This window comes from Periplaneta americana, chromosome 4 (assembly GCF_040183065.1).
Source record: "Periplaneta americana isolate PAMFEO1 chromosome 4, P.americana_PAMFEO1_priV1, whole genome shotgun sequence".
Taxonomy (NCBI): Eukaryota; Metazoa; Arthropoda; class Insecta; order Blattodea; family Blattidae; genus Periplaneta; species Periplaneta americana.
In genome coordinates, this window is record NC_091120.1 from 148,230,841 (window position 1) to 148,255,414 (window position 24,574).

At 34.1% G+C, this 24,574-nt stretch overlaps 1 protein-coding gene across 2 annotated transcripts in view; it reads left to right on the forward strand.

The window, feature by feature from the left end:
• Positions 1–7,879: 7,879 nt before the first annotated feature.
• LOC138698302 (cytochrome P450 4C1-like) overlaps positions 7,880–24,574 on the forward strand; it is a 42,110-nt gene continuing 25,415 nt past the window's right edge. Inside the window, exons 1-4 of one of the 2 annotated variants that reach the window (XM_069824116.1) lie at positions 7,880–8,017; positions 16,057–16,286; positions 21,635–21,741; positions 24,036–24,126. In XM_069824116.1, coding sequence (XP_069680217.1) covers positions 16,115–16,286; positions 21,635–21,741; positions 24,036–24,126 — 370 coding nt within the window. In that variant the 5' untranslated portion in view covers positions 7,880–8,017; positions 16,057–16,114. Of the gene's footprint in view, positions 8,031–16,056; positions 16,287–21,634; positions 21,742–24,035; positions 24,127–24,574 lie in introns of both variants that reach the window. The other variant, XM_069824117.1, reaches the window with a different exon arrangement.

Genomic DNA, 24,574 nt, shown 5'->3' on the forward strand with positions numbered 1-24,574 from the left:
GGGATACCTTGTACAAGAATTCTGTTTTCAAAAGGGTTGTGATTACTAAGAGATTAAAGATAAGCCATGTAACAAAATTGGTAGTTAATTTTATGTGTTTTTTCAATAATGGATATATCTAAAAATTGGAAGTATTTTAATTCCCGCGACATGTGAGCTTTTGAGAAGTTTCACTATGTTTATTTTACCAAGAATGAATATTTGCCTAAATTTATACTTTACAACAATACTTAAGAAATATTAGATTTTTAAGAACGTGGAAAATATATTTTATTGCATTGAATTAGCTAAATATGTACTTTTTTTCTGCACTTAATCATTTTAGAAATTGTAATTATTTTTCTCGTATCCTGAGTTCAAAGCGCTCAGCAGAAGAACTGTGTGAATAAATGCTGGTCACTTGAAGAACGTCCATGTCAAGAAATAAATTATATACAATATTTAATGATCTGATATAAGCCTACAGTATATCATTTTGAAAATATGGAGTCTTGAGTCAATAACCAACTATTTATAATCTGTATTTCAAAATGTATTTATAATAAATTAACCATGCATTACGTAGACTTTAATTACCAAACTGTGTTGAAAATCGATCTTCAATAATCAATAACTCTTAGGTGAATCAAATGAACACCATAATAATCTTAATTTTCTATCTAGTCATTCACTTAAAAAATTACTTGTAGCACGTGCACTTAAGTTTACCTTTGTCGTCATCGGACTCATTTCGTTTTAAGACATCCAGAGATCTCTTTCATTCTCTTTTATTTTTTGATGAAATGAGTCACTAGTTTACTAATATCAACACTCATTTCATCGCTCACATAATCAAGTTGTATGCTATTATACTGTTAAACCCCTTCTTCAATTTCTCCACACGAATCGAAAAAGTGAAGCATGTGTTCTTCAATGAACATTACACTTGGAATGACCCTGTACTTTGGAGTAAACAAGAACCCGCACTTCTGATCTGTTTTGCTGTTCACTTGAAATCTCAAGTCTCCTAATATTTGCGTTTAATTTTTGCAAGGTCATAATTTTTTTTTAAGTTTCGTAGCAGGTGACGTTTAAGACTATTCTAGCTTAAATTTTTAGCTTTATAATGTTGCTAAGTACTCTATCTGAAGGCCTGCATCTATGCACTCTAATACTAAAACAGTGAAGCACCTATACAATATTTTTGGAATTTCCAACGCAAGCAGAAAGCACTATCATCTTTGGTGAGATCATGAATCTGTGAAAAGTGTAAGTTTTTTATATCACTTCCTGTCTGAGGACTTTTTTTGTTTTCAACGAAACTTAACAATAATCTTTGTCTAGCTTCTGACACACAGTACCTACATCCATCTTAGTTATTTCGTAACTAGCCTGGAAAGTGATACTTCCCGTAAGAGTGAGATAATTTCGAAGTGAGTATAGGAAGGACACTTTCTTGCATGTTGAGAACAAATTTTTTTGGCAACCGAAAGTACGGAAACTCTTACTTATTTATTTACTTACAAATGTCTTCTAAGGAAACCGCAGGTTCACTGCCGCCCTCACATAACTCCGCTATCGGTCCCTATCTTGTGCAAGATTAATCCAGTCTCTATCATCATATCCCACCTCATTCATATTCATTTTAATATTATCCTGCCATATACGTCTTGGCCTCCCTAAAGGTCTTTATCCCTCCGGTCTCCCAACTAACACTCTATATGCATTTCTGGATTGGCCCATACGTGTTACATGCCCTGTCCTTCTCAAACGTCTGGATTTAATGTTCCTAATTATGTCAGTTGAAGAATACAATGAGTGCAGTTCTGCGTTGTGTAACTTTCTCCATTCTCCTGTAACTTCATCCCTCTTAGCCCCAAAATATTTTCCTAATAACTTTATTCTCAAACACTCTTAATATCTGTTCCCCTCTCAAAGTGAGAGTCCAAGTTTCACAACCATACAAAACAACCGGTAATATAACTGTTTTATAAATTCTAACTTTCAGATTTTTTGACAGCAGACTAGATGACAAAAGTTTCTATTTACATTAATTCAATAAAATAACTATATTTAAAACCGGAATGAAATATATGACGTCAAGTAATTTTCCTAGAAGAATTTGACGTTATAGGTTTTGGTATCCAAGTCGTTATCTAGTTTATTTTTAACCATGGATATATGCAAATGACTTTACATCAAAGTGAGTCATGGTGTAAGTTCAGGCTTTCTTCTCTCCATTATAATTTTAAACACTGGTAAAGGGGCTGATTTTCGAATGATTAAGGATAAATCAAGAGACAAGCATTTAAAGAAGTGTGATTTCGTTCTGTAAGGACTGGAAGAAGTCTAACATGACAAAAAATGTTGCCATAGGATGTAATTATGCATTTTTTTTATCAGAAGGCATGCTTGCATCTTTATGGGCTATTTCCTCGCAATATGTGCAGCTTTACGTCTATTAAATTAGGCATTTCTTTTACGGTCAAAAACTATCAAGTCACCAGCACTGTGGTCAATATACTTCATGTTGAAATCAATATTGAAATTGTATGATGGTAAAGACATCTTTAAATATGCGAAGGATAATTCCTTTTGGGAAAGTAATAACGTGGGTTATCAGGCGCAGAAAGCGAGAGCCTTCGCAAGCGAATAGTTATAAAAAAAATCTTGATGGAAGAGCCAGATCATGATTATTTAACGATTAAGGTTTGTAAAGACTCAGAAACAAAATTTGAGCCACTTGAATTTTCCAAGTTCCAGTTGGCCAAAATTTTGATTCTGGATCTGTACAATTATCGATGTTAGCGGAGCTTAAGGACGTAAATATCAACATAATAGGATTGACGATGTACAGAAATGTGGTGAATACTAAAAGATGCAAGCGCGTCGTGTGATCGCCATTGTTCAGAAAATTATTGTTAACTAGATATTACATTGCTATTCTCGAAAAATGTTTAGGGCTTCATCCGAAGCATTTTAAAAACAAAAAGTCATTTTTTTTATTTAGGGGAGAGTCGGGTAGTATCGGACATCGGGCAGTATTGAACAGTACGTTTCTTTCATCTACCACCATATGGAAGTACCTGAATGACATGGTTACGTTTCTCTATGCGACATCATAGAAACGTAACCATGTCAATCAGGTACTATCATCGTGTTGTAGATGAAAGAAACTCACTGTCCGATATTACCCGATGTCCGATACTACCCGACTCCCCCCTACAAAGGAAAATGTAGTGTGTAACCAGTTGTTATTCACACATTTACATATTTCGTAGAGTACCGACAATTATTACAGAATTTGAAAACACTGAAACTATTGATTTAAGATGGCCAAAATAAGGTACGAACAATTAAGCACACAGACAAAACTAACTGTTAAAATTACTTCTCAAATATTTTGCGAGTATTTTTATTTTATTTAAAGTTTAATACTACTAAATTCCAAATCACTGACATCTGTTGGATCAGACATTGAACTCGATTGTTCGTTGACTTTTGGAGGAGTAGGAACATTCACTTCATCGTTGATACTTTGTAATTGAACTGCAGAAGAATGGTTAGTAAATGCCTTTTCCTTGACCTCCATTCTTGCACTAGCTCCAGTCTGCTCTGTCTGGTTTTTGGCTCGATTTTCAGCGATTCATTTCCACGTTTTATTTCACGCCACTCTCTCGTTGGTTTACTTCATGATTTTGGTACGCCTTTATATTCTACCGAAAAGCTTCCCAGCAACGTTATTTTTCTTATTAGTTTCAACTGTACAACGTCAAAACACTATACGGAAACGCACTCCCTCGTAACAGCTCCACTCTCTCTAATTTATGCGTTAATTTGCAAAACCGAAAGCATCAATAATTTTACTTAAGAACCTAGCAACCTATATGCATATTCGCTTGGCAACTATATGCAAAGCTCTCCTAAAACGCCCAACGCAGAATTTTGATTCACAGCGTTCAACCCGTACCTTGATAATAAAAGTTCAATTTCAAAATGTAGTAGTGGAAAGAATAGTGTGGTAGTGAGTCATATCCTGACTTCTTTTCAGTTCCATCGAGTGACGAAAACTTCAAGCAAAGTGTCTTCAGGTTTTATATGAATGAATGTAAGAAGGTAGAATTCGTATGCTCACGAAGTCGAATTATATTTTTCAGATATTAATTTGCTTCAAATGTGACAAGGACTGAAACAAATGCTAACAATAATTTCGCTTAGTTATGTGTGTGTGCAAGAAGAGCATAATATTTGGTTGAGATGAATAAGTATACGCATCAATTTAGGCGCTTAATATGTTCAATAAGGTGACAGAATTAGCTTTTGTATAGTGCCGCACATGAGAAATCATTCAACGCTTTGGTGGTAAGTTCCGATTCTACCACGAGGGAAATGCAAAGAGATTTTAAGTTTCCCATTTTTTGCCCGTGTTTGATAACACAGAAGACACGTGGCAGCAGGAATTTGGATTATTTTACTCCTACGCAGTATTATAAGCTGCAGCAGACTGCAATAGAATACGAAAGAGCAGTGTATTGTAATACGGTAGTTTTTCTAGCAGCATTTGCAGAATACAAGGCAAATTTGTATACACGCAGGTTGTAACAGTTGCATATACAACAGGCAATGTTACCCACGAATTATAATAAGCTGTGTTGGAAGGAGTGGATGAAGAAAGAATGATGGTGAAACTGATCAGTAATAGGAAAAGGAAAAAAGTAGAATTTAATTGGTCACCAGTCAAGTACTGACCTGTGATTGTTACCTAACCATCTTGCCTGTTGGAGGACAAATAGTCTGTTGTGAAAGAACTAGGTTTTATGTTCTTTAATGGAGTTTGAAGTTTATTTTGATAACAGTCAATGACACATATTCTGTAAAAGTGTTTCCCAGAATTAAATGCAACGAAGAGTCTGAATAAATTACTTTTAAACAGTACCTCTTTAGAAATTCATACGATATGTTTCTTTGGTTTCATTCTGAAATCTCCTTAATATGTATTTGATGTTAAACTAAATCGACTAGATAATAATTTATTATGTAAAAATCCTTCATTTACTGTCATAAACACTTTTAATCAATTTTTGTATATTAATAATATAAAATAAAGAGTTAACAACGAGTATTTTCGCCCTTTTAGGCACCATTAGGTTGTATTAGAAAAAACTCTTTATTAACGTTAATAAAATGTATAATAATGAATAATTACTTTGAGAATCTGTAGGGCTGAACTTATAAATTGCAACGAATTTGATTACATCGAAACATAGAATTAAGTTAAAACAATCAAATGTGTAGCTGGGAATGTTAGACCGTCAAGCATATAAGTTAAATAAAACTTCATCGTTTGGATCCCAAAGGATGAAGTTTTATGTAGTATATACCTCTTGACGGTATAACATGTTTTTTCAACTTATTTTTCGTAAAAGTATAAATTTCAGATATAAAAGTGGACTTAATCTTTTAAAAACCCGAGATTCATTTTGAAAAGAGTTATTTCCAGGAAAGAAGAATAATTTTCCTGGGCATACCGTATTGCCAGCAAAGATTATGTGGGCATTGTCATATCGTGTCCAATGTCCTTTAATGGTGAAACAATTATTGCTTAAATTTGTCGTCATTATAAAGGATTTAAAATGGTTTCTTACTTCTCCTGTAAAATTTAATACAGTGGAGATGACTCCTTTTCAAAATGACCGATTCAGTTATTAAGACTGCAAAATTTTGAAATGGAAACTCGGTAGGCCTAATGTTATTTTTAAGTGTTGTTTATTATTTGAATTGTTCGTTGTTCATTTGCATTGGAATCATACACCTGATCCCACAGGACGCGAACACACTGTACTCTAATCTAATATAATCTAATACACTGCGTACAATGCAGAATGTGCTCACAAGCTCACAATCAGTGTCTGGTTTCTAAGGCCCAGTTGTACGAACACGGAATAAGTCCTGTTAAAATCAATTCCATGGTTACACGAGAAAATATTGTACAAACACGGAATAGTATCTTATCCAGAGGATATCTTCCGAGTAAGCTATTCCCTGCTTTCAGTCGCTGCTAAATTGTTATCTAGAAAATAAATTATAAAATGGCAGCAACACTAGGCATGAATCTTTCGGATATTGTTGATGAGTAACTATAATAATGTATACCGTACCTTTGAGAACGCGCAAAGACCAAAAGAAAAGATAATAAGGTGTAATAAACCTGATGTATGAAATGAGTACTGGCAAGATACTGTTTTAAGCGCGTTAGAATAAATGATTTGAAACACATGACAAACCGGTAAAGATAGTTACCATCATCATCATTGTACAGAAATGGTAATTTTTTAATAATTAAAAATAAATTCTAAGAAAATTCATAAGACAATAAGTAGACTATTGTGGCCGGGAGGAAAAAGGTCTTAAGTCAATTTTTTGTGAAACTGAGATTTTTATATATTCTGAAAGCGGAAACAATCCTCTACAATCTGTTAAAACGACTAAAGTCAAATAGCCTAAGACTCCTGACTGGATTTCTAGAGCGTTACCAAATGTCCTAAGTACTTTTTGAATCGAGCACACATAGAATAAAGGACTTAAAAATATTTAATACTTAATTCCTTATAAACATCACATGTTCACTTTCCATGCTTCCCTATTAAAAAGGTCTAAATTTTATTTTAGCTATTTTATCACATACTGATGTCCTTTCCTTTTTAAAACTTTAGGATGCTATTCATATACATTTCGTTAGCCCGCGCTACGAGCGTGCTAAACTAGCCTCGGCTATCGACTGATTACTTGTACAGGATTCATATCACATCATATCGCTAACACTGGTTTATGAATACGAAAATCTTTAGTTCGTTGATCATCCGCCGGAAGCCCGCGCTAAGAATGTCTATGAATATGGCCCTTAAACACCAGGGTAAACATTTCTATAATTGTTTAAGACCCATTTTGAATTCCTAATAATATACATTTCTAATTTATTTTGACATCAAAAATGTCTTATGTTTAAATAGTCCCTTCTACTCATTTTGGGTTCTAGTCTTGAAAGGGCTTAAGTGCGACTATTTTTGGAAATAATCAAGAAAATTGTTAAAGGAGTAACATTACATATTTTAGAAGAAATATAAACAAATAATATCCAGAGAAATCTTCTTAATTAAAAAACTCCATAACTGACAGCAAATTCAATCTTTCTACTGATCTCCTGAAAAGTATAACATTTTTACTAAAGACCTTTTTCCTCCCGGCCACAAGTATCACAGTCTGCATTCCTGTAGATAATAATCTGAGCACAGAATCTAACTTTGGACTCCCCGTGCTGTTGACTTTTGATAGACGTTATATCTTCAGTTTTTTTAGCACATTCTTATAACCATTCATTATCTTAACTAACTGAAGTGCATCTTCTATTTTATAGTTTTGATTTCAAATTAATTTCGATTTATTTATTTCTTTACAATAAACTCCGTAGACAGAATAGTAACAATATGTTCAGAAATATAAAAAAATACTGGTATTATAAATGCACTTTATAAGCAAGACACCACGTCTAAAGTATTGCCAACCTCTGTTTCAATTCTGCTAATTATGGAATAGATAACCTTGGAATAAATGAGCGTCATACAACACGGTACTCCTTAACATTCTAAATGTGCTAAGTGTCAGATTTTCAAATTTAATTTTATTCAATTTAAGGGAGAAACATCTATATGAGAATATAATACTAAATTTTCTTTGTCGTAGCTCAATTGTAAGTGACTCATACCTGTGCCAAGAGACGGAGTTGTAGGTATCTCAATATGCATTTCGCAGTTTGTTTTTCATCAACAACTCAGACACTTATCATATTTGGAGTGTTAGGTCCTCAAATACTCAGCAATTAAAAATGACATTGAACAATGGTCGAACACACAGTAGCCTATATATTCTCGGCGGGCTTCAGCCTATTGAATACAACACAGCACGTGTCTACAAGGTGAAGATATAATTTTAAGTTGCAAGTGCCTGGCAGATCGGAAAGTTGTCCACAACAGAACGCGAGGTAGGAGAACTAAGTAAGAAATATCGATATTAAATACGTATCAGTTGTAATTGTATTTTATTACAATCAATTATATTGATTTAAAGTGAATGTGCCATCTAGGGGACAATTTCATACAGACATTAGTCATGTGACATGCGATATCGTAATAGTTTATACGAGATGTAAAGCGTTTCATATGAACATACAATGCGTCATATACAGAATGGAATATTATAACCGTGCAGATTTTAACAACTTATTCCTTGGAATGAGCACACAAATATTTCTAAGCCTATTAGTTCCAAATGAATATTTTTTTTAATATATTCCCCTAAAGGTTAACATTGTTTTACTCCATAGCTACTACAAGCACTATTCTGACTTTTACTGACTGATTAACTTTATATCTTCTTTAATGTGTTCATCATCGTCATCATCATCATCATCATCATCATCATCATCATCATCATCATGTGTGGTCCTACAGCCCTTTTAGTTTAGCCTTGACCTCCTTAATAAGAATCTTCGACCAATCCTCTCTATTCAACACTCTCTGCCTCCATCTTCTAATTCCTGTCTTGACAAGATCATCTTGGACATCATTCAGCCATCGTAATTTGGGCCTACCAACTCTTCTTTTGCTATTTGGTTTCGCATCTAGTAGTATTTTAGGAATTCTATTATTGTCCATCCCGATGATGTGGCCCAGTCACTCCAATCTTCTGATTTTTATATCAGTGACAATATTTGTATCCTTGTATAATACTTGTAATTCAGAATTAGTCCTGATTCTCCAAACTCCCTTATCCTAAACAGGACCATAAATTCTTCTTAAAATTTTCCTTTCCCAAGTATTTAAAATAGTTATTGCTCGTTGAGATAGGGTCCAAAAGTAACCGTAGGTTTCATGATAGTCTTATAAATTATTCTCACTTTAACTTTTCTTGAGATATATCTAGCTCTAATGATTCTATCTAATGCTCTAAGACATCGATTACCAGTAGCAATTTTCCCCTTAATCTCTGTTAACATATTGTTGTCATTAGTAAGTGTCGAGCCAAGATATCTGAAGTTAGAGACATTCTCAAGAGATATCATTTAAAACAATAGTTTTTTAGTTACTACTTTTGGTTGCGTTATTCATATATTTTGTTTTAGTACTATTAATCTCCAGACCTGATATATTTGTCTCATGTTGTATCTGTCTCAAGACATCATTAAGAGAGGATACATTTCGTGAAAATATAGCAATATCATCAGCAAATGCAAAATATTGGAACATTCTGTTAAATATTGTTCCACCAGGAATAATAATAATCTTTCTGATAATTTCTTTAATGTGTTAATATGAGGAAATTACCTGGCTGCCTAGTTTCGAAGTGATATTCTTCATTGTTCGAAGCCTAGTAAAGGTCCCGCGCTATATTCTGGTTTTCTCTTGTGTTGGGGTGTGTTAATGATTGTGTCGAAAAGGGTGTGTTTTTTGTATAGAGTTGAGTGTTCAGGATGTGCTGGGAGTGTGTTTTTGTATGTTTGTAAATGTCATATTGTTCTAGAGTATCAAGTTCCTGGTTTTTAGTCTGGATGTGTAGTATTTTCATGTCAGTGTCTATGTTGCTATAGTTGTGATTGGAATTTGTGATGTGTTCTGCGTAGGTTGAATTGTTGTGTAGTTCGTTTATGGCTGTCTTATCATTAGTGAAATTGATCAGGAATGATTTATTCATTTGTAGTTTTTCAATAAAATGTACTTTTTGAAAATGAAATTAAAAGATTGACAAGTATAGTGATTGTCTGCCATTACGAAATATGGCAACCCTACTGTAGTGATTAAAGGAAGGAATGCTGCTATTTCAGACCGATTTCGTACGTGTATTCGTAGGTGAGTCGGCGATCCGCTGTTGCTAAACTGAGCAGAAATGCAGCCTAATTTTCTAATTAGTCATAGACTTGATTACAAAATGCATAATTACTTCATTTTGTAACGTATTTTACTGTACTGTAATTTATGATATTAAATATAATAATATACGATTTACAGTAGTACACATTTTAATTAATATGAGGTCTTTTATACCATATGATATCTGATACAACGAATATGGCAGAATGAGAATGGAAGTAATAATCCGGTAACAATTTTATTCTGCTCACTTTATTGAAACCGTAATAAGCTATGTTTCAAGTTGTGCATATAAATTAAAAAAGGGCTTGTTTTTACTCATTACATATGGGTATAAAAATCAGTTTTACGTAACAGATATTGTAACAGATTCTGACATTACATTGCTATCTTGAATTACGAATTCAAATTCAGATAAATGTGGAAAAAGAATTAGTCGTTTATAATGAAATTCTATAGAGGATGATTTACTAAAAGCGTGCAAATGTGAAACAGGAAGTAATGGGTGCTCTACAGAACGTTTGGAAGTAGGAAAGTTGGAGTTTGCGAGATCAGATTAAAGGGATATGACCTTAAACCTATTTATCTCTATCGCTGTTGTCCATATGAACTACATTATTATTTACATTTATTTATATTTATCCTATTACACACCCTCATAATTATTTACTTTAGCTGAACCGTTCGCACCCATTATTTCTCTAATTCTTCCTGTGTGATCTCCAACCAGCTAGGCTTCAGACTATCACTCACTCTCCAGAAGTTAGGTTAGGTTAGATTAGGTTAGGTTAGGTTAGGTTAGATCAAGTTATGTTCGCCCTGAAACCTTCCGACCACACTTTCTTGAGTTTCTTTTTGGCGCTGTAAAATATTTGCCACAATTAAAAACAAAATTGTATGTATTTACTTTTACTGGCCGTTGGAAACATACGCATACGCCGTTATTTATTGTCTTTCTCGACTTGTTCAATTACTTCCATAAAAAAATTACTTCCATAAACAAGAGAGAAGTAGGCTACTGTTTAGCTAAAGTAAATAATTACCTTTGCATTCACTTACACATATTTAAAATTTGAAATTATTTTGTGTCATAAAATATCTCTGTTCAATTTGGATGATCGTTCAGCTCTATTGATGCATATGGATGGAGCCACTATCCGTTTAGTCTGCCTTAGCCCTTCGTGGGCCGTTCACGTCATGGACAAATCTCTTTAATGTTTGAGTAAGGGAAGAGATAATCAGTCCGAGCTAAAAGGAACTAAGTCACTTTTCACAACTTTTGAGGAGGAGCAAAAAACATTTCACTAATAACACAAATGTATATATTGTTATATTAATATTTTTATGTTAGGCCTATAGAAGACCAAACACATCTCAGGGTACTGGGACATGACGAGTGGCTATTTTAGCTCTTGAACTAGCAAATAACATATAGGCTCTACTGAAGCATTCCTATGTCACAGGTTTATGAAATTTATACCATGCATTAAACAATGTTTATATTATCTTTTCATGAAAAATTAAATCACTTATCTCCAATAGAATATTTATAGGATGTTCCCAAGTAAGGTAATTAGAAAATAAATTATTATGCATGGTTCATCAGTTAGGTACACATATCTCATAGAATTTTAGTCAGACCTCTCTCATTTTTTGTGGTACAATAAGAACATATCAAATGACAAAATGAATGCACTACTTTCTTGACTAAACATCACATGTGTACAAAATTAAAAAAAAACATTAATAACATATTTTTTTCCAAAATTGTCCTTAGATTTGAAGTTTTAAAAATTCAACGATGAAGTTTAAAAGAAAACCACTCCATTCATTTTAAAGAGTTAATTAATATGTACCTGCCACAAAAATTTCATGACTCTATCTTCATTAGTTTATGAGATAAGTGTACCTAAGTTTTGAAAAATCAAGGTTACGGGAAAATGCAAAAAACTGAAAACGTGTATTTTGTACTTCACTCACCAATCTAGAACATTCCAGCCCCATACTCATCCTGCTCCTGTATTTCTTGGTCCTCTCTCCTCCTTTTGGCATTCCTCTTTCTTTTTCTGGCCTCTTTAGTCATTTGCAAAGCAAACTTTTCACCATCTTCGAAGCGCTTCTTGTCAATGGTGTAAAGTGCAGTTTTTGTATTTGAGCCCACTTCAATGCCCAAACTCTCCAACACATTTAGTCTACTTACACAACCATCATTAAAACAGATGACTGCATCTAATACACCCAGTTTTAAGGTTTTTAAACCCACAAAAACTGTTTTTGGGATGCGCTCCCATATACAATGATTAAAGCTTTCATTAGGGTTTTGTGTATTCCCATGTAAGCATTTTTTCAATAGCTCCTGGTTGCTGAGGTCCCTAAAGATGGGTTTTATTTCATCCATCACAGCTGGAGGCAGTGAATGCTGATGGGAATACTTTTTTCCAGTGACTGAAGCTTTATTGTACCAACACCAGCAGTCTTCATCTGTACCTGGAGGACATAACGTGTGATATGGCTCCTCATCTGTGCTATACTTGTGGAAGTATATTGCCCACACTGCTCTTCTCATTTTTTCTACATCTTTTCCAGCATTCCTCCTTATGGCCAGTCCATAATAGGTTTGCAACTGATCTATTGCACTATCTGTTAGCCGCCCTCTCCCTGTTAGCGGTTTACCATCAGAACATTTTTTACCTTTCATGTCTTTACATAATTTTCTTAGTCTTGTTCCCATTCTCTTTTGCACATGTCCACAGCACTCCAGCTTACTTACTTCCACATTCCCATAAACATTTAATTCTTCAATTTTCTTATATCCCTTTGAGTCCCCATCTCCTAAGTAATTGACATACCTGACCTGATATAAATTCTCAGACCTCTGAAAAATTTTTACTACTCCATCGCTCTCCATCCCACCACTGAAGCCATCATAATTTTTCATGCAAACATATCCAGGCTGGTCTGATTTACAATTATGGCAGAATTTTGTCAAACATTCGACATCAATTACTTTCCCATTGTCTAGTGAAGTTGCAGTGATGACACCATTGAGGGAAGTGTGGCCTCGCTTCTGCCAGGACCCATCGAAAGCAGCAGTTATGTCCCTACTGTTTTCATTTAGAGCCACTGCTTCTTCTATAGCATTTGTCATAGATTTTTTTGCTACTTCTTCCAGACATCTCAACAGTTGGGAAGTGCAGAAATTAAATTTGGCAGTTGGTGGTGGGAGATCCATTATACCACACAGAGTTTGTGCTGGCTTCCTGCCTCTGCCAATACTTCTCATTCCATATACAAATCTTAAATTTACTTCATAACATTTTGTTTTCCCTACCTTATTCGATGTCATACTCGAAGCAGACTCTTTACACTTATTACAGACAACAGACAGTTTAGTTGCAAGCCCACGCCTACTATTTTTATTTTCTGTAAGTTCAACACAGTCGATGCCACTACAATACTTACACTGTACAGTTTTCTTCACCAAATTAGACAATAATTGAATATCCACAATGATAAAACCCTTTGAATATCCCTCATCACTAAAATAAAAGTTGTCATCATTCTCTGGATTTATGTGAGACAATTTTCTTGCAGAAGCTGAATGCATTTCACTACTGCAGCTAGGCTCTGACAGGTTATGTTCACTTATGTTATGTTTGCTTTTACTTACATTACCATTAAACACGGGTTTTCTTTTGCCAAATTTCTTTAATCTGCCCATTTTTACTACACACACACACATACACTAATAATGCTGAATAACACTGATGCGAATAACACCACAAAGATTCTTTTTGCAACAAAATTTACACGAGGTTATTCAAAACAAAACAAGAGTGCTTTCCACTGGGCTGTGTTTCATAGTATCCAGAAGCACCAACAACAGCAATGAAATTTACCCGGTCAAAATATTCCAATAAATAGCCCAGAAATTATAACATATATAATAAGTTGAATTGGGCATTTAAAAAAGGGGCGTGCAACTACGACGCCATTTTTAAATTCCCTATTTTATGGCATTTAAACCCAGAAAACCTTACAATATATATATTTTTGGATAGAGAATTTATTCAAGAATTCGAAAACAATGAAAACAAAAAATGACATTTTTGGCCGATTTTCACGTCCTAGTACCCTTAAAGGTCTAACTTAGTTCCTTCTTCCAGCCTTCGATGCGGATGACATCCGTTGTTAAAATAGTTGCATAACCCAAAAACTGACTTGGTTCCTTTTAACTCCGACTTGGAAATGAAAACTGACTGTAACTATTGCATTCATTTTCATTTAGTTCTTAATTGTCTTTTGAAACATGTTAGAAATGTATATTCTGTAATGCCCGTGTCACCTTTAGGTGACACCTTCAATTTCACTCAAAAATTAAAGACATAAAATTATAAATTCACAGATTGTGCTAAACAGCAATATCTAAGAACATTCTGGATATCGAGTTACTAAGAATTAATTACATTAAGTTACCATTTCACATTATTTCTTTGCTTCGAAGATGCTGGTGGTGAAGGGTCCTCACTCCGTGACGCTTCCATCTCAAATAATGAGTAATAACGGTCAACAATCGACATTAAACGACAGTTGTTGTCTAAAATTGAAAACGAACGTTCGAACAATGTTTATAATTCAAACATTAACTTCTTATATCAATTCAAAGATTTTATAGGGCTATTTGAATCAATTGCACCTGTAGGTGACACTGGGAATTGACGGGTTATAAAAGAAGGGAATTCAATTTACCAACATACATTATGTTTGTTGACTACGAAAAAGCTTTTGATAGTGTAAAACGTGATAAATTATGGAAAATCATGATTGATAAGAGCTACCCTATCAATCTGGTACGAGTAATTCAGAGTAGGATGTATAACACAGAAATACTCATTAACAATATTAAAGAAACAAGTAAGAATGCTAAGGTCAATCAGGGCGTCAAACAAGGTTGACCATTATCGCCAGCACTGTTTCACTTACATATCGACGCAGCCATAGATGACTGGCAAAGAAATCTTACAAGTGAACTAAAAATAAATAATCTGTCTATTAACACCATGTTGTTTGCTGTCGATCAAATTATTTTTGCAATGTCAGAAAGCGACCTACAGCGTGCTGCCTACAAACTACAAATATGTATGATGAATTTTAATCTAAAAATTTCTAATAGAAAAATTAAAACGATGGCATTTTTGGGACCAGATCATTTAAGATGTAAAATCGTTATAGAACAGGTATCATCTTTCAAATACTTAGGCTGCAATATTATATGTTTAAAATAACAAGACATGGATATAAAAATAAATAGATTTCAATGTATGTGTGGAACAATTATAAGAACACTGAAAAATAAAACGTTACTTGAAGCACAACTAAAATTTTATAAAACACTTGCAGTCCCATTACTCAATTATGGATGCGAAAATTGGACACTAAACAGAAATAACAAGAGAAAATTAGAAAGCAGCGAAATGAAATTTCTTCGAAGTGTTGTAAGCTTCACATTATTAGATAAACAAAAAAGTGAAGATATACGCAATACATTACATATATATTTTATTTTAGTAGGTTATTTTACGACGCTTTATCAACATCTTAGGTTATTTAGCGTCTGAATGAGATGAAGGTGACAATGCCGGTGATATGAATCAGTGGTCCAGCACCGAAAGTTACTCAGCATTTGCTTATATTGGGTTGAGGGAAAACCCCGGAAATAATCTCAACCAGATAACTTGAACCGACGGGAAATCGCACCCGGACCACCTGGTTTCGCATCCAGCCGCGCTGACCGTTACTCCACAGGTGTGGACAATAATCTTTATGAGCGGGTACAAGCACAAAAACAAAACTGGTACGAACATATTCAGGGTATGGATTATTATAGACTTCCTGAAATCTTTCTCTTGTTAGGAGAAGCGTTTGAAGACCTAGAACCCGCTGGATGGATGACATCATCCTTTGAAGTCGGAACAGGCCTTGAGGCCTATACCCCGAAGTTGAAGAAGAAGTCTATTACGCCGGACTCTTGAATGATATTGTATATAATACCTAGGGATAAAATTAAAAAACATATTGACAGTCAAAATTATCGAGAGTCATTTTATATTTTGTATAACTAAATTTCACAAAATTGTGTGTTTTTGTTTCACAGGAAGTTTTCCACTGAAATTTAGGCACGTGCTTCAAGAGAGCCTTTTATTTTATTCACAATGGAGCCCACTACACTGCTGCTGGTCGCTATAATTTTCGTAGGATTGCTGTTCCTTTGGCAACGAGACCCAAACAGGATGCGTATAAAGAAAATGATGGATAAAATTCCTGGACCACGAGGTTATCCATTTGTTGGAGGCCTGATACCATTTATTTTCTCAAAGCCGGAAGGTACAGTATGTTTCAACATTAATGGACAGTAACAGTTTTACTAGTAGTAGAGACCACAAAATATTGCATTCTCTTTGGAAAATTTTATGATAAGGAAGGGCAAGTTATTCGAAGTAGTAAATTATTACTATCGTTTATTGTCAGTAAAATAACATTTACAAAAATACAATCTTAGTTCTTCCCTGAAGGAGTAAAAACTCGTGCTCAGAGAGATATCTAAACAGAAAGATAAACACAAACAAAGTGTAATTATTTGACACAAACTGGGTCAAGAAAAAAAAATTACAGGAATATATTAACTTTAAAAATACAATTTCAGTTTTAACAATTTAAATCATACAAATACATATACCTTAAATCAATGTATATACTTTAAAAATTAAATTCCTAACGCTATTTTTTAAATTTTTGATACTAACAGATTCCAAATTTGGGTATTTTAAAATGATTTTATTAAGCTGTGCTTGTGAAACACTTTGGTTCATCTAGTCGTATAAAATCGGATCTTTTAGTTCCATATTTATGATGATACAATTTGAATTTATTACGATTTTTATGTATGAAGATTAATAAGGCAATATAATAAATCTGTTTAATTTTCAAAACATTAAAATCAGTGAAAAAAAGCTCGAATGAGTAATCAATTGGTTTATTAAGGCATATTTTAATTATTCTTTTCTGAATAAATATTAGTGGAGTGAGATTAGAATTACAAGCATGTCCCCACCCTAAAATTCCATACTGGAGAATGGACTGAAATAAAGCTAAATAAATGAGACGTAAAATATTAACTGGTAAATATGACCGAAGTATAAGAAAGATATAAATTGTTTTACGTAATCTATTGCATAAATATGTAATATGTTTATTCCATCGTAAGTGTTGGTCGATTGTAATCCCTAATTAGTTAACTTCAGAGGATTCGGTTAATATTGGACATTCACAATTTTGAGAAGAACAATCTGAATGATGAATTTTGAGTCTGAAAGAAGACTGAGGAGATTGAAGATCACTGGACCTTAGTGAAAACGGAACAACAGTTGTTTTGGATGTGTTTAAGGAAAGAGCGTTTGAATCAAACCACTCTTTAATTACCTGTAATTCATTATTCGTATTAATATAAGTGCCTTTCCAAGATTTTTCACCAAAAATAATTACGGTATGATCCGCATATGAATATATAACCCCATTATATTTGCGTAAGTCAGTTAATAACAAATCATTTATATAAATCAAGAATAAAATTGGACCAAGAACAGTGCCCTTAGGGACTGTGATTTCTGTTATTCAAATATGACTTAAATAAACTTAGAGCATGACCATTAATGCCTAACAAGTTTAATTTCTCTAATAAAATAGCACGGTTAACGGTATCAAAGGCTTTTCGAATATCCAAAAATATACCCAAGCATTCTAACTCACATATGATTTTGTTTGTAACACATGAAATAGCATCATCTGTGCCAAGTTTATTTTCAAACCGAATTGATTTGAAGAAAGTACGTTGTATTTGTCCAAATAGTTTAATAGACGACTTTTTGTGCATTTTTCTAAGAGTTTATATATACATGAGAGTAAAGACATTGGTCGGTAATTGTTCATGCATTTTTTATCTCCTGATTTGTAAATAGGGACAATTATAGCATTTTTCAATTTATCTGGAAATTTAGCATATAAGAAGCACAAATTAAATACATGAACAAGCGGTTTAGCCAAGAAAATACTGAACAGTTTAAATATTTGGAGGGTATAGTATCTTCGTCAGGACTTCTGTTATTTTTTAATGAGGAAACATGTGTAATTATTTCATTTTCTGTTCATATGGCAACGAGACCCATACAGGATGCGTATGAAGAAACTGATGGGTAAAATTCCAGATTATCCATTTGTTGGAGGCCTGCTACCATAAATGAATACAGGATACTCAATTTTTAGGAATGTCACTAAGTCCATACACGATAATTCTCGGACAGCTTCAGATATGGGGACCTCTCTCAATGTAAATAAGGGACTTAGGCAAATATATTTTTTCAATCACAACGGCCAGCATTGAAATTTTAGAACTTCGTGATGAAAATATACAAATAATAGGCCTCTACAATGGAATTTGTTTAGATCCCAAAAGTTATAAATGTCCACCATTGAAACAAGCCATATTTGAAATCTGAGTATAAAAATTTAAAGTTGTCTCATCATATTACTTATCTTTGTAAGAGGCTTGGTGAAACAATTGGTAAACTTTTAATCTTCGAAGCTTGTTACTGATTAGATTTATGCGTAATGTACAGGGTATTAAAAAAGTATCCAATATTTTAGGAGGTGCTAATGTCTAATAAACATGGGTCCTACAACACATACTTTCTGAGATCTGAATACTTGTTCATAGGAGATGGTCAATGTAACGTCCGTTCATGGCAATGAAGTCCAGGTGATTTAGGTTTGGGGAACGAGCAGGCCAAGGTGTGGGGCTTCCCCGATCAATTCAGCGGTCCTGAAATGTCAGCGTCAGGTGTTCAGCACATTGCGGAGAAAATGTGCTGGTGTGCCATCGTGCATGAACCACATCTGTAGTCCCGCTGACATGGCACGTTCTCCAGCAAGACAGGCAATACGTTAATAAGAAAGTCCTGAAAGTCTCTGTGGTGGCACGTATGGCCCTATTAATCTATCACCAAGAACGCCTCCACATACGTTGATTCATAATCGGTGTTGATGCCTTGTTTCTTCACCTGCATGGGAATTTTCATCAGCCCACATATGCTGATTACGAAAATTCATATCGTCATCATCTCTGCTGAACCTCGCTCATATCCGCAACCAGACTTTTATTTTCAGTATTCCTTACGACATATCAGTATTCCATGCCAGGGGTGTCAACTACGGTATGATTATCTGGTAGTCTGCTGTATTGTAGGGCAGAGAAATGCATTGCCATAAATGGACATCACACTGAGCACCTCCTATGAACAAGTGTTCAGATCTCAGAAAGTATGTGTTGTAGGACCTAAGTTTATTAGACATAATTTTCTTGTTTTGATACATGCTATCACCTCCTAAAATATCAGATATTTTTAACAACTCTGTATATTCAGCAAATTTTTTGTATGGTATATTCTTCTTCGAGTATACGACATTATTGCTTGGGGTGGAATTACAGAAACTAATCTTAATCCGTTAAATTCATTGCACGAACGAGTAATTAAAATATGTTTGAGGAAAAGTTATGATTGCCCTAGCAAATTAGTTCATTCTAAATTAACATATTTCAAATTGAATAAATTTATAAATTAATATACGCTGATAAAATTGTATCACAAAATCGAAATAAGTATACAATGGAGGCACATGATCATGCTACAAGGAGTCCGCCGAATTAGGTATGTGGTAGCGCGTCCGCCTCCAGAGTAGCCGATCCGGGTTCGATTTCCGGTGGGGTAAGAATTTTTGTGTAACATTTCTATCTCGGGTATAGAAGAGATGGAATCACTAGCTTGTGCATCAATTAAATTTCAAATCTGTCCTCAGAACATACGAATAGAATGCATATGAAGGGTACACGGGAAAAACGAACAATGTCACAATGCTGTTAAGGGTGATGTCATCATCTAATTCACTGTATTACTACAAACTTTAGTGTTATTTTTACCAAAAATGGTAAAGGAGAATTAAAACCACTGACACATCCGTCATTTCCTTCTTTTCAAATAGAAACACCAATAAATTTAGCAGTAATATACCGAAATAGATCAATATCTCAACCTTAATGGAAATGTGACATTGTTCGTTTTTCCCGTGTACCCTTCATATATCAATGTTGATAGTAATAATAAATCCATCGGACGGGGACTTTAAGCTTGGCGGCCCCCTTGGTGCTATTCGACAGGAGTAGACTACGTGCCGGCATTGGGTTTCTCCTTCTCCCTTTTCACCATCATCACTTTCATTCATTCCCTACACTAAACTTACGAACACTTACATATACATTTGTCCTAGCACACGACATAACTCTACACAGATATACATTATACATAGCGTGGTCAGGCCAAGTGATGTGCAATTTGAAAATGGACCAAAGTCCTGCCATCTGTCCGCAATATGCTCAACCCGAATCACGTAAGTAAAGTGAGTAGGCATTGGATACGTACATATCTACATCATGGTACAAGACGAAAAATAATAATAATTTAGCTGCTTTAATGCACACCATTAATTATTATGGCCCCCAGTTATATAATTATGTAGCCAAATTACACCCAGACCTTCTAAATCACTGAAATATAATAAAAAATGTAGCTCATATTATATTTTATTCTCCAATTTCTGGACATTTTTTATAAACTTATATAGGTCATATATTCCTTATCTATTTCCTGTTTCATATATTGTTCTAGTTGATTGAAGTACAAAATTATGTAATTTTTTTTCTGTATTATATTATACGTATGTGAATTCATTGTAGCGCCTATCTTATTTTAGTTTACAGTTTATTTATATTTTTATCTTGTAATAAATATATTTCTGAAATGCTCAGTCCGTCCTAAAATTTATTAAAATTAGTATATCCTGTGTTTTTTCTTATATACTGTATATATAAGATAAAGATAAAGATAGCCTATTGTGTCCCATGAAGGGCAAAGGCCTCCTTAAATAAGGGAAAGCTCTATTTGCCTAACGTGATGAGCTAGTTCACGTTAGATGTGATATTTAAGTCTAAGAACTTGTATTTCTTTAACAATGATTCTCTCACTGCCTTTCACAACTTCCTGTCTATGCACAAATGTCTCTCGAGTAGTTTCCACTTTCTTGTGTCTCTTGCCTCTCTGGACCACTGTTGACCTGCCTGTTCTCTGAAGGAGTCTGCCCATCTGCGCCGAGGTCTGCCCTGAAGTCTCCTTCCTATGCGGTGGTCCCACATGTAGCTCGGTATGTCCATCTGTCGCCTAGTAGCCTGGCCACGTGTCCACCCCATTTCCATTTGGATGTAATGGCTGCACATGTGTGATGTCCTGTGTATCTGATAGTTGGTACAGGGTCGCATTTGGGATTTTCTCCTTCAGTGATACGCCCATATATATAAAACATTTTCTTCTACTTGTATTTTGCACTTATCTGTGTATTATTTTAAAATAAACATTTTAAACTTTTAAATAAAAAGAAGAATGTTGCCTGTCCACTATGTATAGGTCTACTTCCCATATTCATGGTTCAGTTCCTATTAATCCCTCCTATCCCCATGTTGCACTTATTTCTCTTTCTTAGTAACTAATCGCTTGAAATTAAAACAGTTATCACAAAAAATATCGTAACAGATAGATAACTAACTTCCTGGATGTGAAAATCTGTTGCAGATTACTGGAATATGTGTGACGCGGTTATAAATACATACAAGCCTGTGTTGAAGTTCTGGTTTGGTCCAATACCAGGGGTCGGTGTAACGGATCCTGATTATGTAGAGGTATGTATTTGTTGTACTGAAACACACAATTTAGTCATACGTAGGCTATATTACATTTTTGGTATATTATAACAAGAACGTTTTCACAAACTATGTACGTCGTTGCTAACTAATATAAGCTCACTCTTAGCTGCGAGACTACAACATGTTCATAATGTGTGCATACGATTCATCTGCAATACTCGTAAATTTGATCACATAATACCTTCCCTCCAACGAAGAACAATACATTCATTGTCTCTTCTGTTTAGAATCATCTACTCCGAATTATCTGTTATCGCGCTTTCAATTTCTTACAACTCTTCGAAACCGACATCAAGCACTTCTTTCTATCCCTCATCATAGAACGTCTTTATACTCATCTTCCTATACTGTAGAAATACCTCGCCTCTGGAATTCGTTACCTAATGATGTCAGGGACTGCCGGACTTTATCACAATTCAAAATTAAATTGGAAAATTTTGTCTTAGTTAATGTTTTTTAGGTATTGCTAGAAGTATTGATTTGTGTTTTTTTTTCTTTTTCTTTTTTAATCTAGATTAAAATTGCAAGTTTCTTGCTTACGTTAGTTAATTAGTTAGGATAGAATTAATTATGATACTTAATCACTCATTTAAAGTTTGTGTGACTGCAACCTGTGTATATTTTTGTGTGGCTTTACTTTGTTTATAGTGTTTCTCTCTCTCTCTCTCTCTCTCTCTCTCTCTCTCTCTCTCTCTTTATTTCTTGTGTAGCTTTACTTTGTATATAGTGTTTTTTTCTGTTTATTTCTATTATTGTATCTGTATTCCTGGTGTTGTGGAAGAGAAGGCCTGATGGCCTTAACTACACCAGGATAAATAAATAAATAAATAAATAAATAAATAAATAAATAAATAAATAAATAAATAAATAAATAAATAAATAAATAAATAAATAAATAAATAAATAAATACAATGTTTTCCACGCACCTTAGTTCAAACGTCTCATCTTTCTCGTGGTTACAATATTTTATACATCTTGATTACACAACTTTTAACACTGTATCACTTCGGAATATGTATGATATGACTTTTTTGTGTTAAATTCTATCGTACGTTGGTTTACATGTTTCGACCTAATATGGGTCATCCTCAGAGCTGGTCGTTGTTGGTCTTGGCGCCTCTTGTTTTGTTTCCTGCGAAGGTGTGTTCGTGTGGTGTAAAGTGGAGCCAAAGTGTGTGTGTGTGCGTTCTGAAATTGAGTCGTGTGTTGAGAATTTCATTGGGGTGTGTTTTTGTGTGTCTGTATATTTCATATTGTTCTAGTGTGTTTAGCTTCTGGCTTTTTGGTTGGATATGTAGTATTTCCATGTCTGTGTTGATGTCTCTGTAGGTGTGATTAGCATTTGTGATGTATTCTGCATATGTGGATGTGTTTTTCAATTTTGTTATGGCTGTGATGTGTTCTTTGTAACGTGTTTGAAATGATCTGCCTGTCTGTCCTATGTAGAAGTTGTGGCAGCTAAGCTACAAGGAACAATATTTCCCGCTCCATTGAAACATTTCATGTCTTAGTTCCTATGATAGTCTGTCAAACGCGGTATAATTTTCATGATTGATAAGTTAGTGTCTAAGGAAAGCAGATAAACGAATTCAAAATCGAAATATTTTTTAAGTCAGAAAAAAAATAGTAACTTCGAAGTGATCTGTTCAAAACAGACTTTGACTCCACTTTCACCACACGAACACACCTTCGCAGCCAGCTAAATGTGCAAGTTCAGCTTCCCATTCTTGATGAAAGAAGAGCTCTGCCAAGTTTGACATTTGGTCTCGAAGAAATTGCTTCACTTCTCGTCGCGGATTGCCAAAATAATTGCGTGGATCTGCGGTTGAAAACCACTGGTTTAGAACATGTTTGTATTAGTGTTCCTGGACATAGCATTGAACTTGTCTTCCGCATTATTTATAATCAAATGACTCTTTCACATGTATACTCATAAACGGTTTTATATCAGAGGGAATACGCACAAAAATTTACTTCAATTACTACTGTACTCAATCTAGCTACATTTGAGGGCAGAAGCAAGTGCGATGATCATTACACCATCTATGACAATGAATATTGAAGCACGTAGTTTACCTAAAAGCTTTCTATGTGAAATACAATCAGTTATTCACATTCCACTTAAAGCTCTGGCTTATTAGGCATAGGCTACAAATTGTATTTCCATCGTCCAAAAAATTTTTCGAGCCATTTGCAACAATTCAATATGTAACTATGTTGTTCATTGACAATAATTTCTGATATTAGCAGTTGTTTTTCTTGATTTCAGGCAGTGCTAAATAACACGAAGATGATAGAAAAAGGTGCAGTCTACAAGCTTTTCAGTCCATGGCTTGGAACTGGTCTGCTTACATCTACAGGTATCATTTTTAAGTCCTTATAAATACTAATTAAATTTTCGTAAAATTTTATTACAGAAAATTAATATTTATCAATATAAAGTATATATAACTATAACGGATTATGAAAGCGCCGTCTCAACAGTGTAATGAGTTTTGTAAACGTAAACGAAATACTATGGAGGTCAAATTGGAGCACTGAGATCAAAAATGGGGCTAGTCATGCAGACGTCATTTTGATAAAAAAAACTGCAGTGTACTTGCTTTAACCCTTTGTTTTTAGTATTGTTACTTTGTAATTGGCCAGATCTACTTGTCCCACAAAGAGTTATTATTTTTTTCTTCAGAAAACATGACTTATAGAAATTAGTTTTGAAAACTGCTGACATGTCCACTTTTTATCTAACAGAACAGACTTTAATTTATTTACTATTTCTTATTATAATTTAGATTTATATTTTTTTCTCCC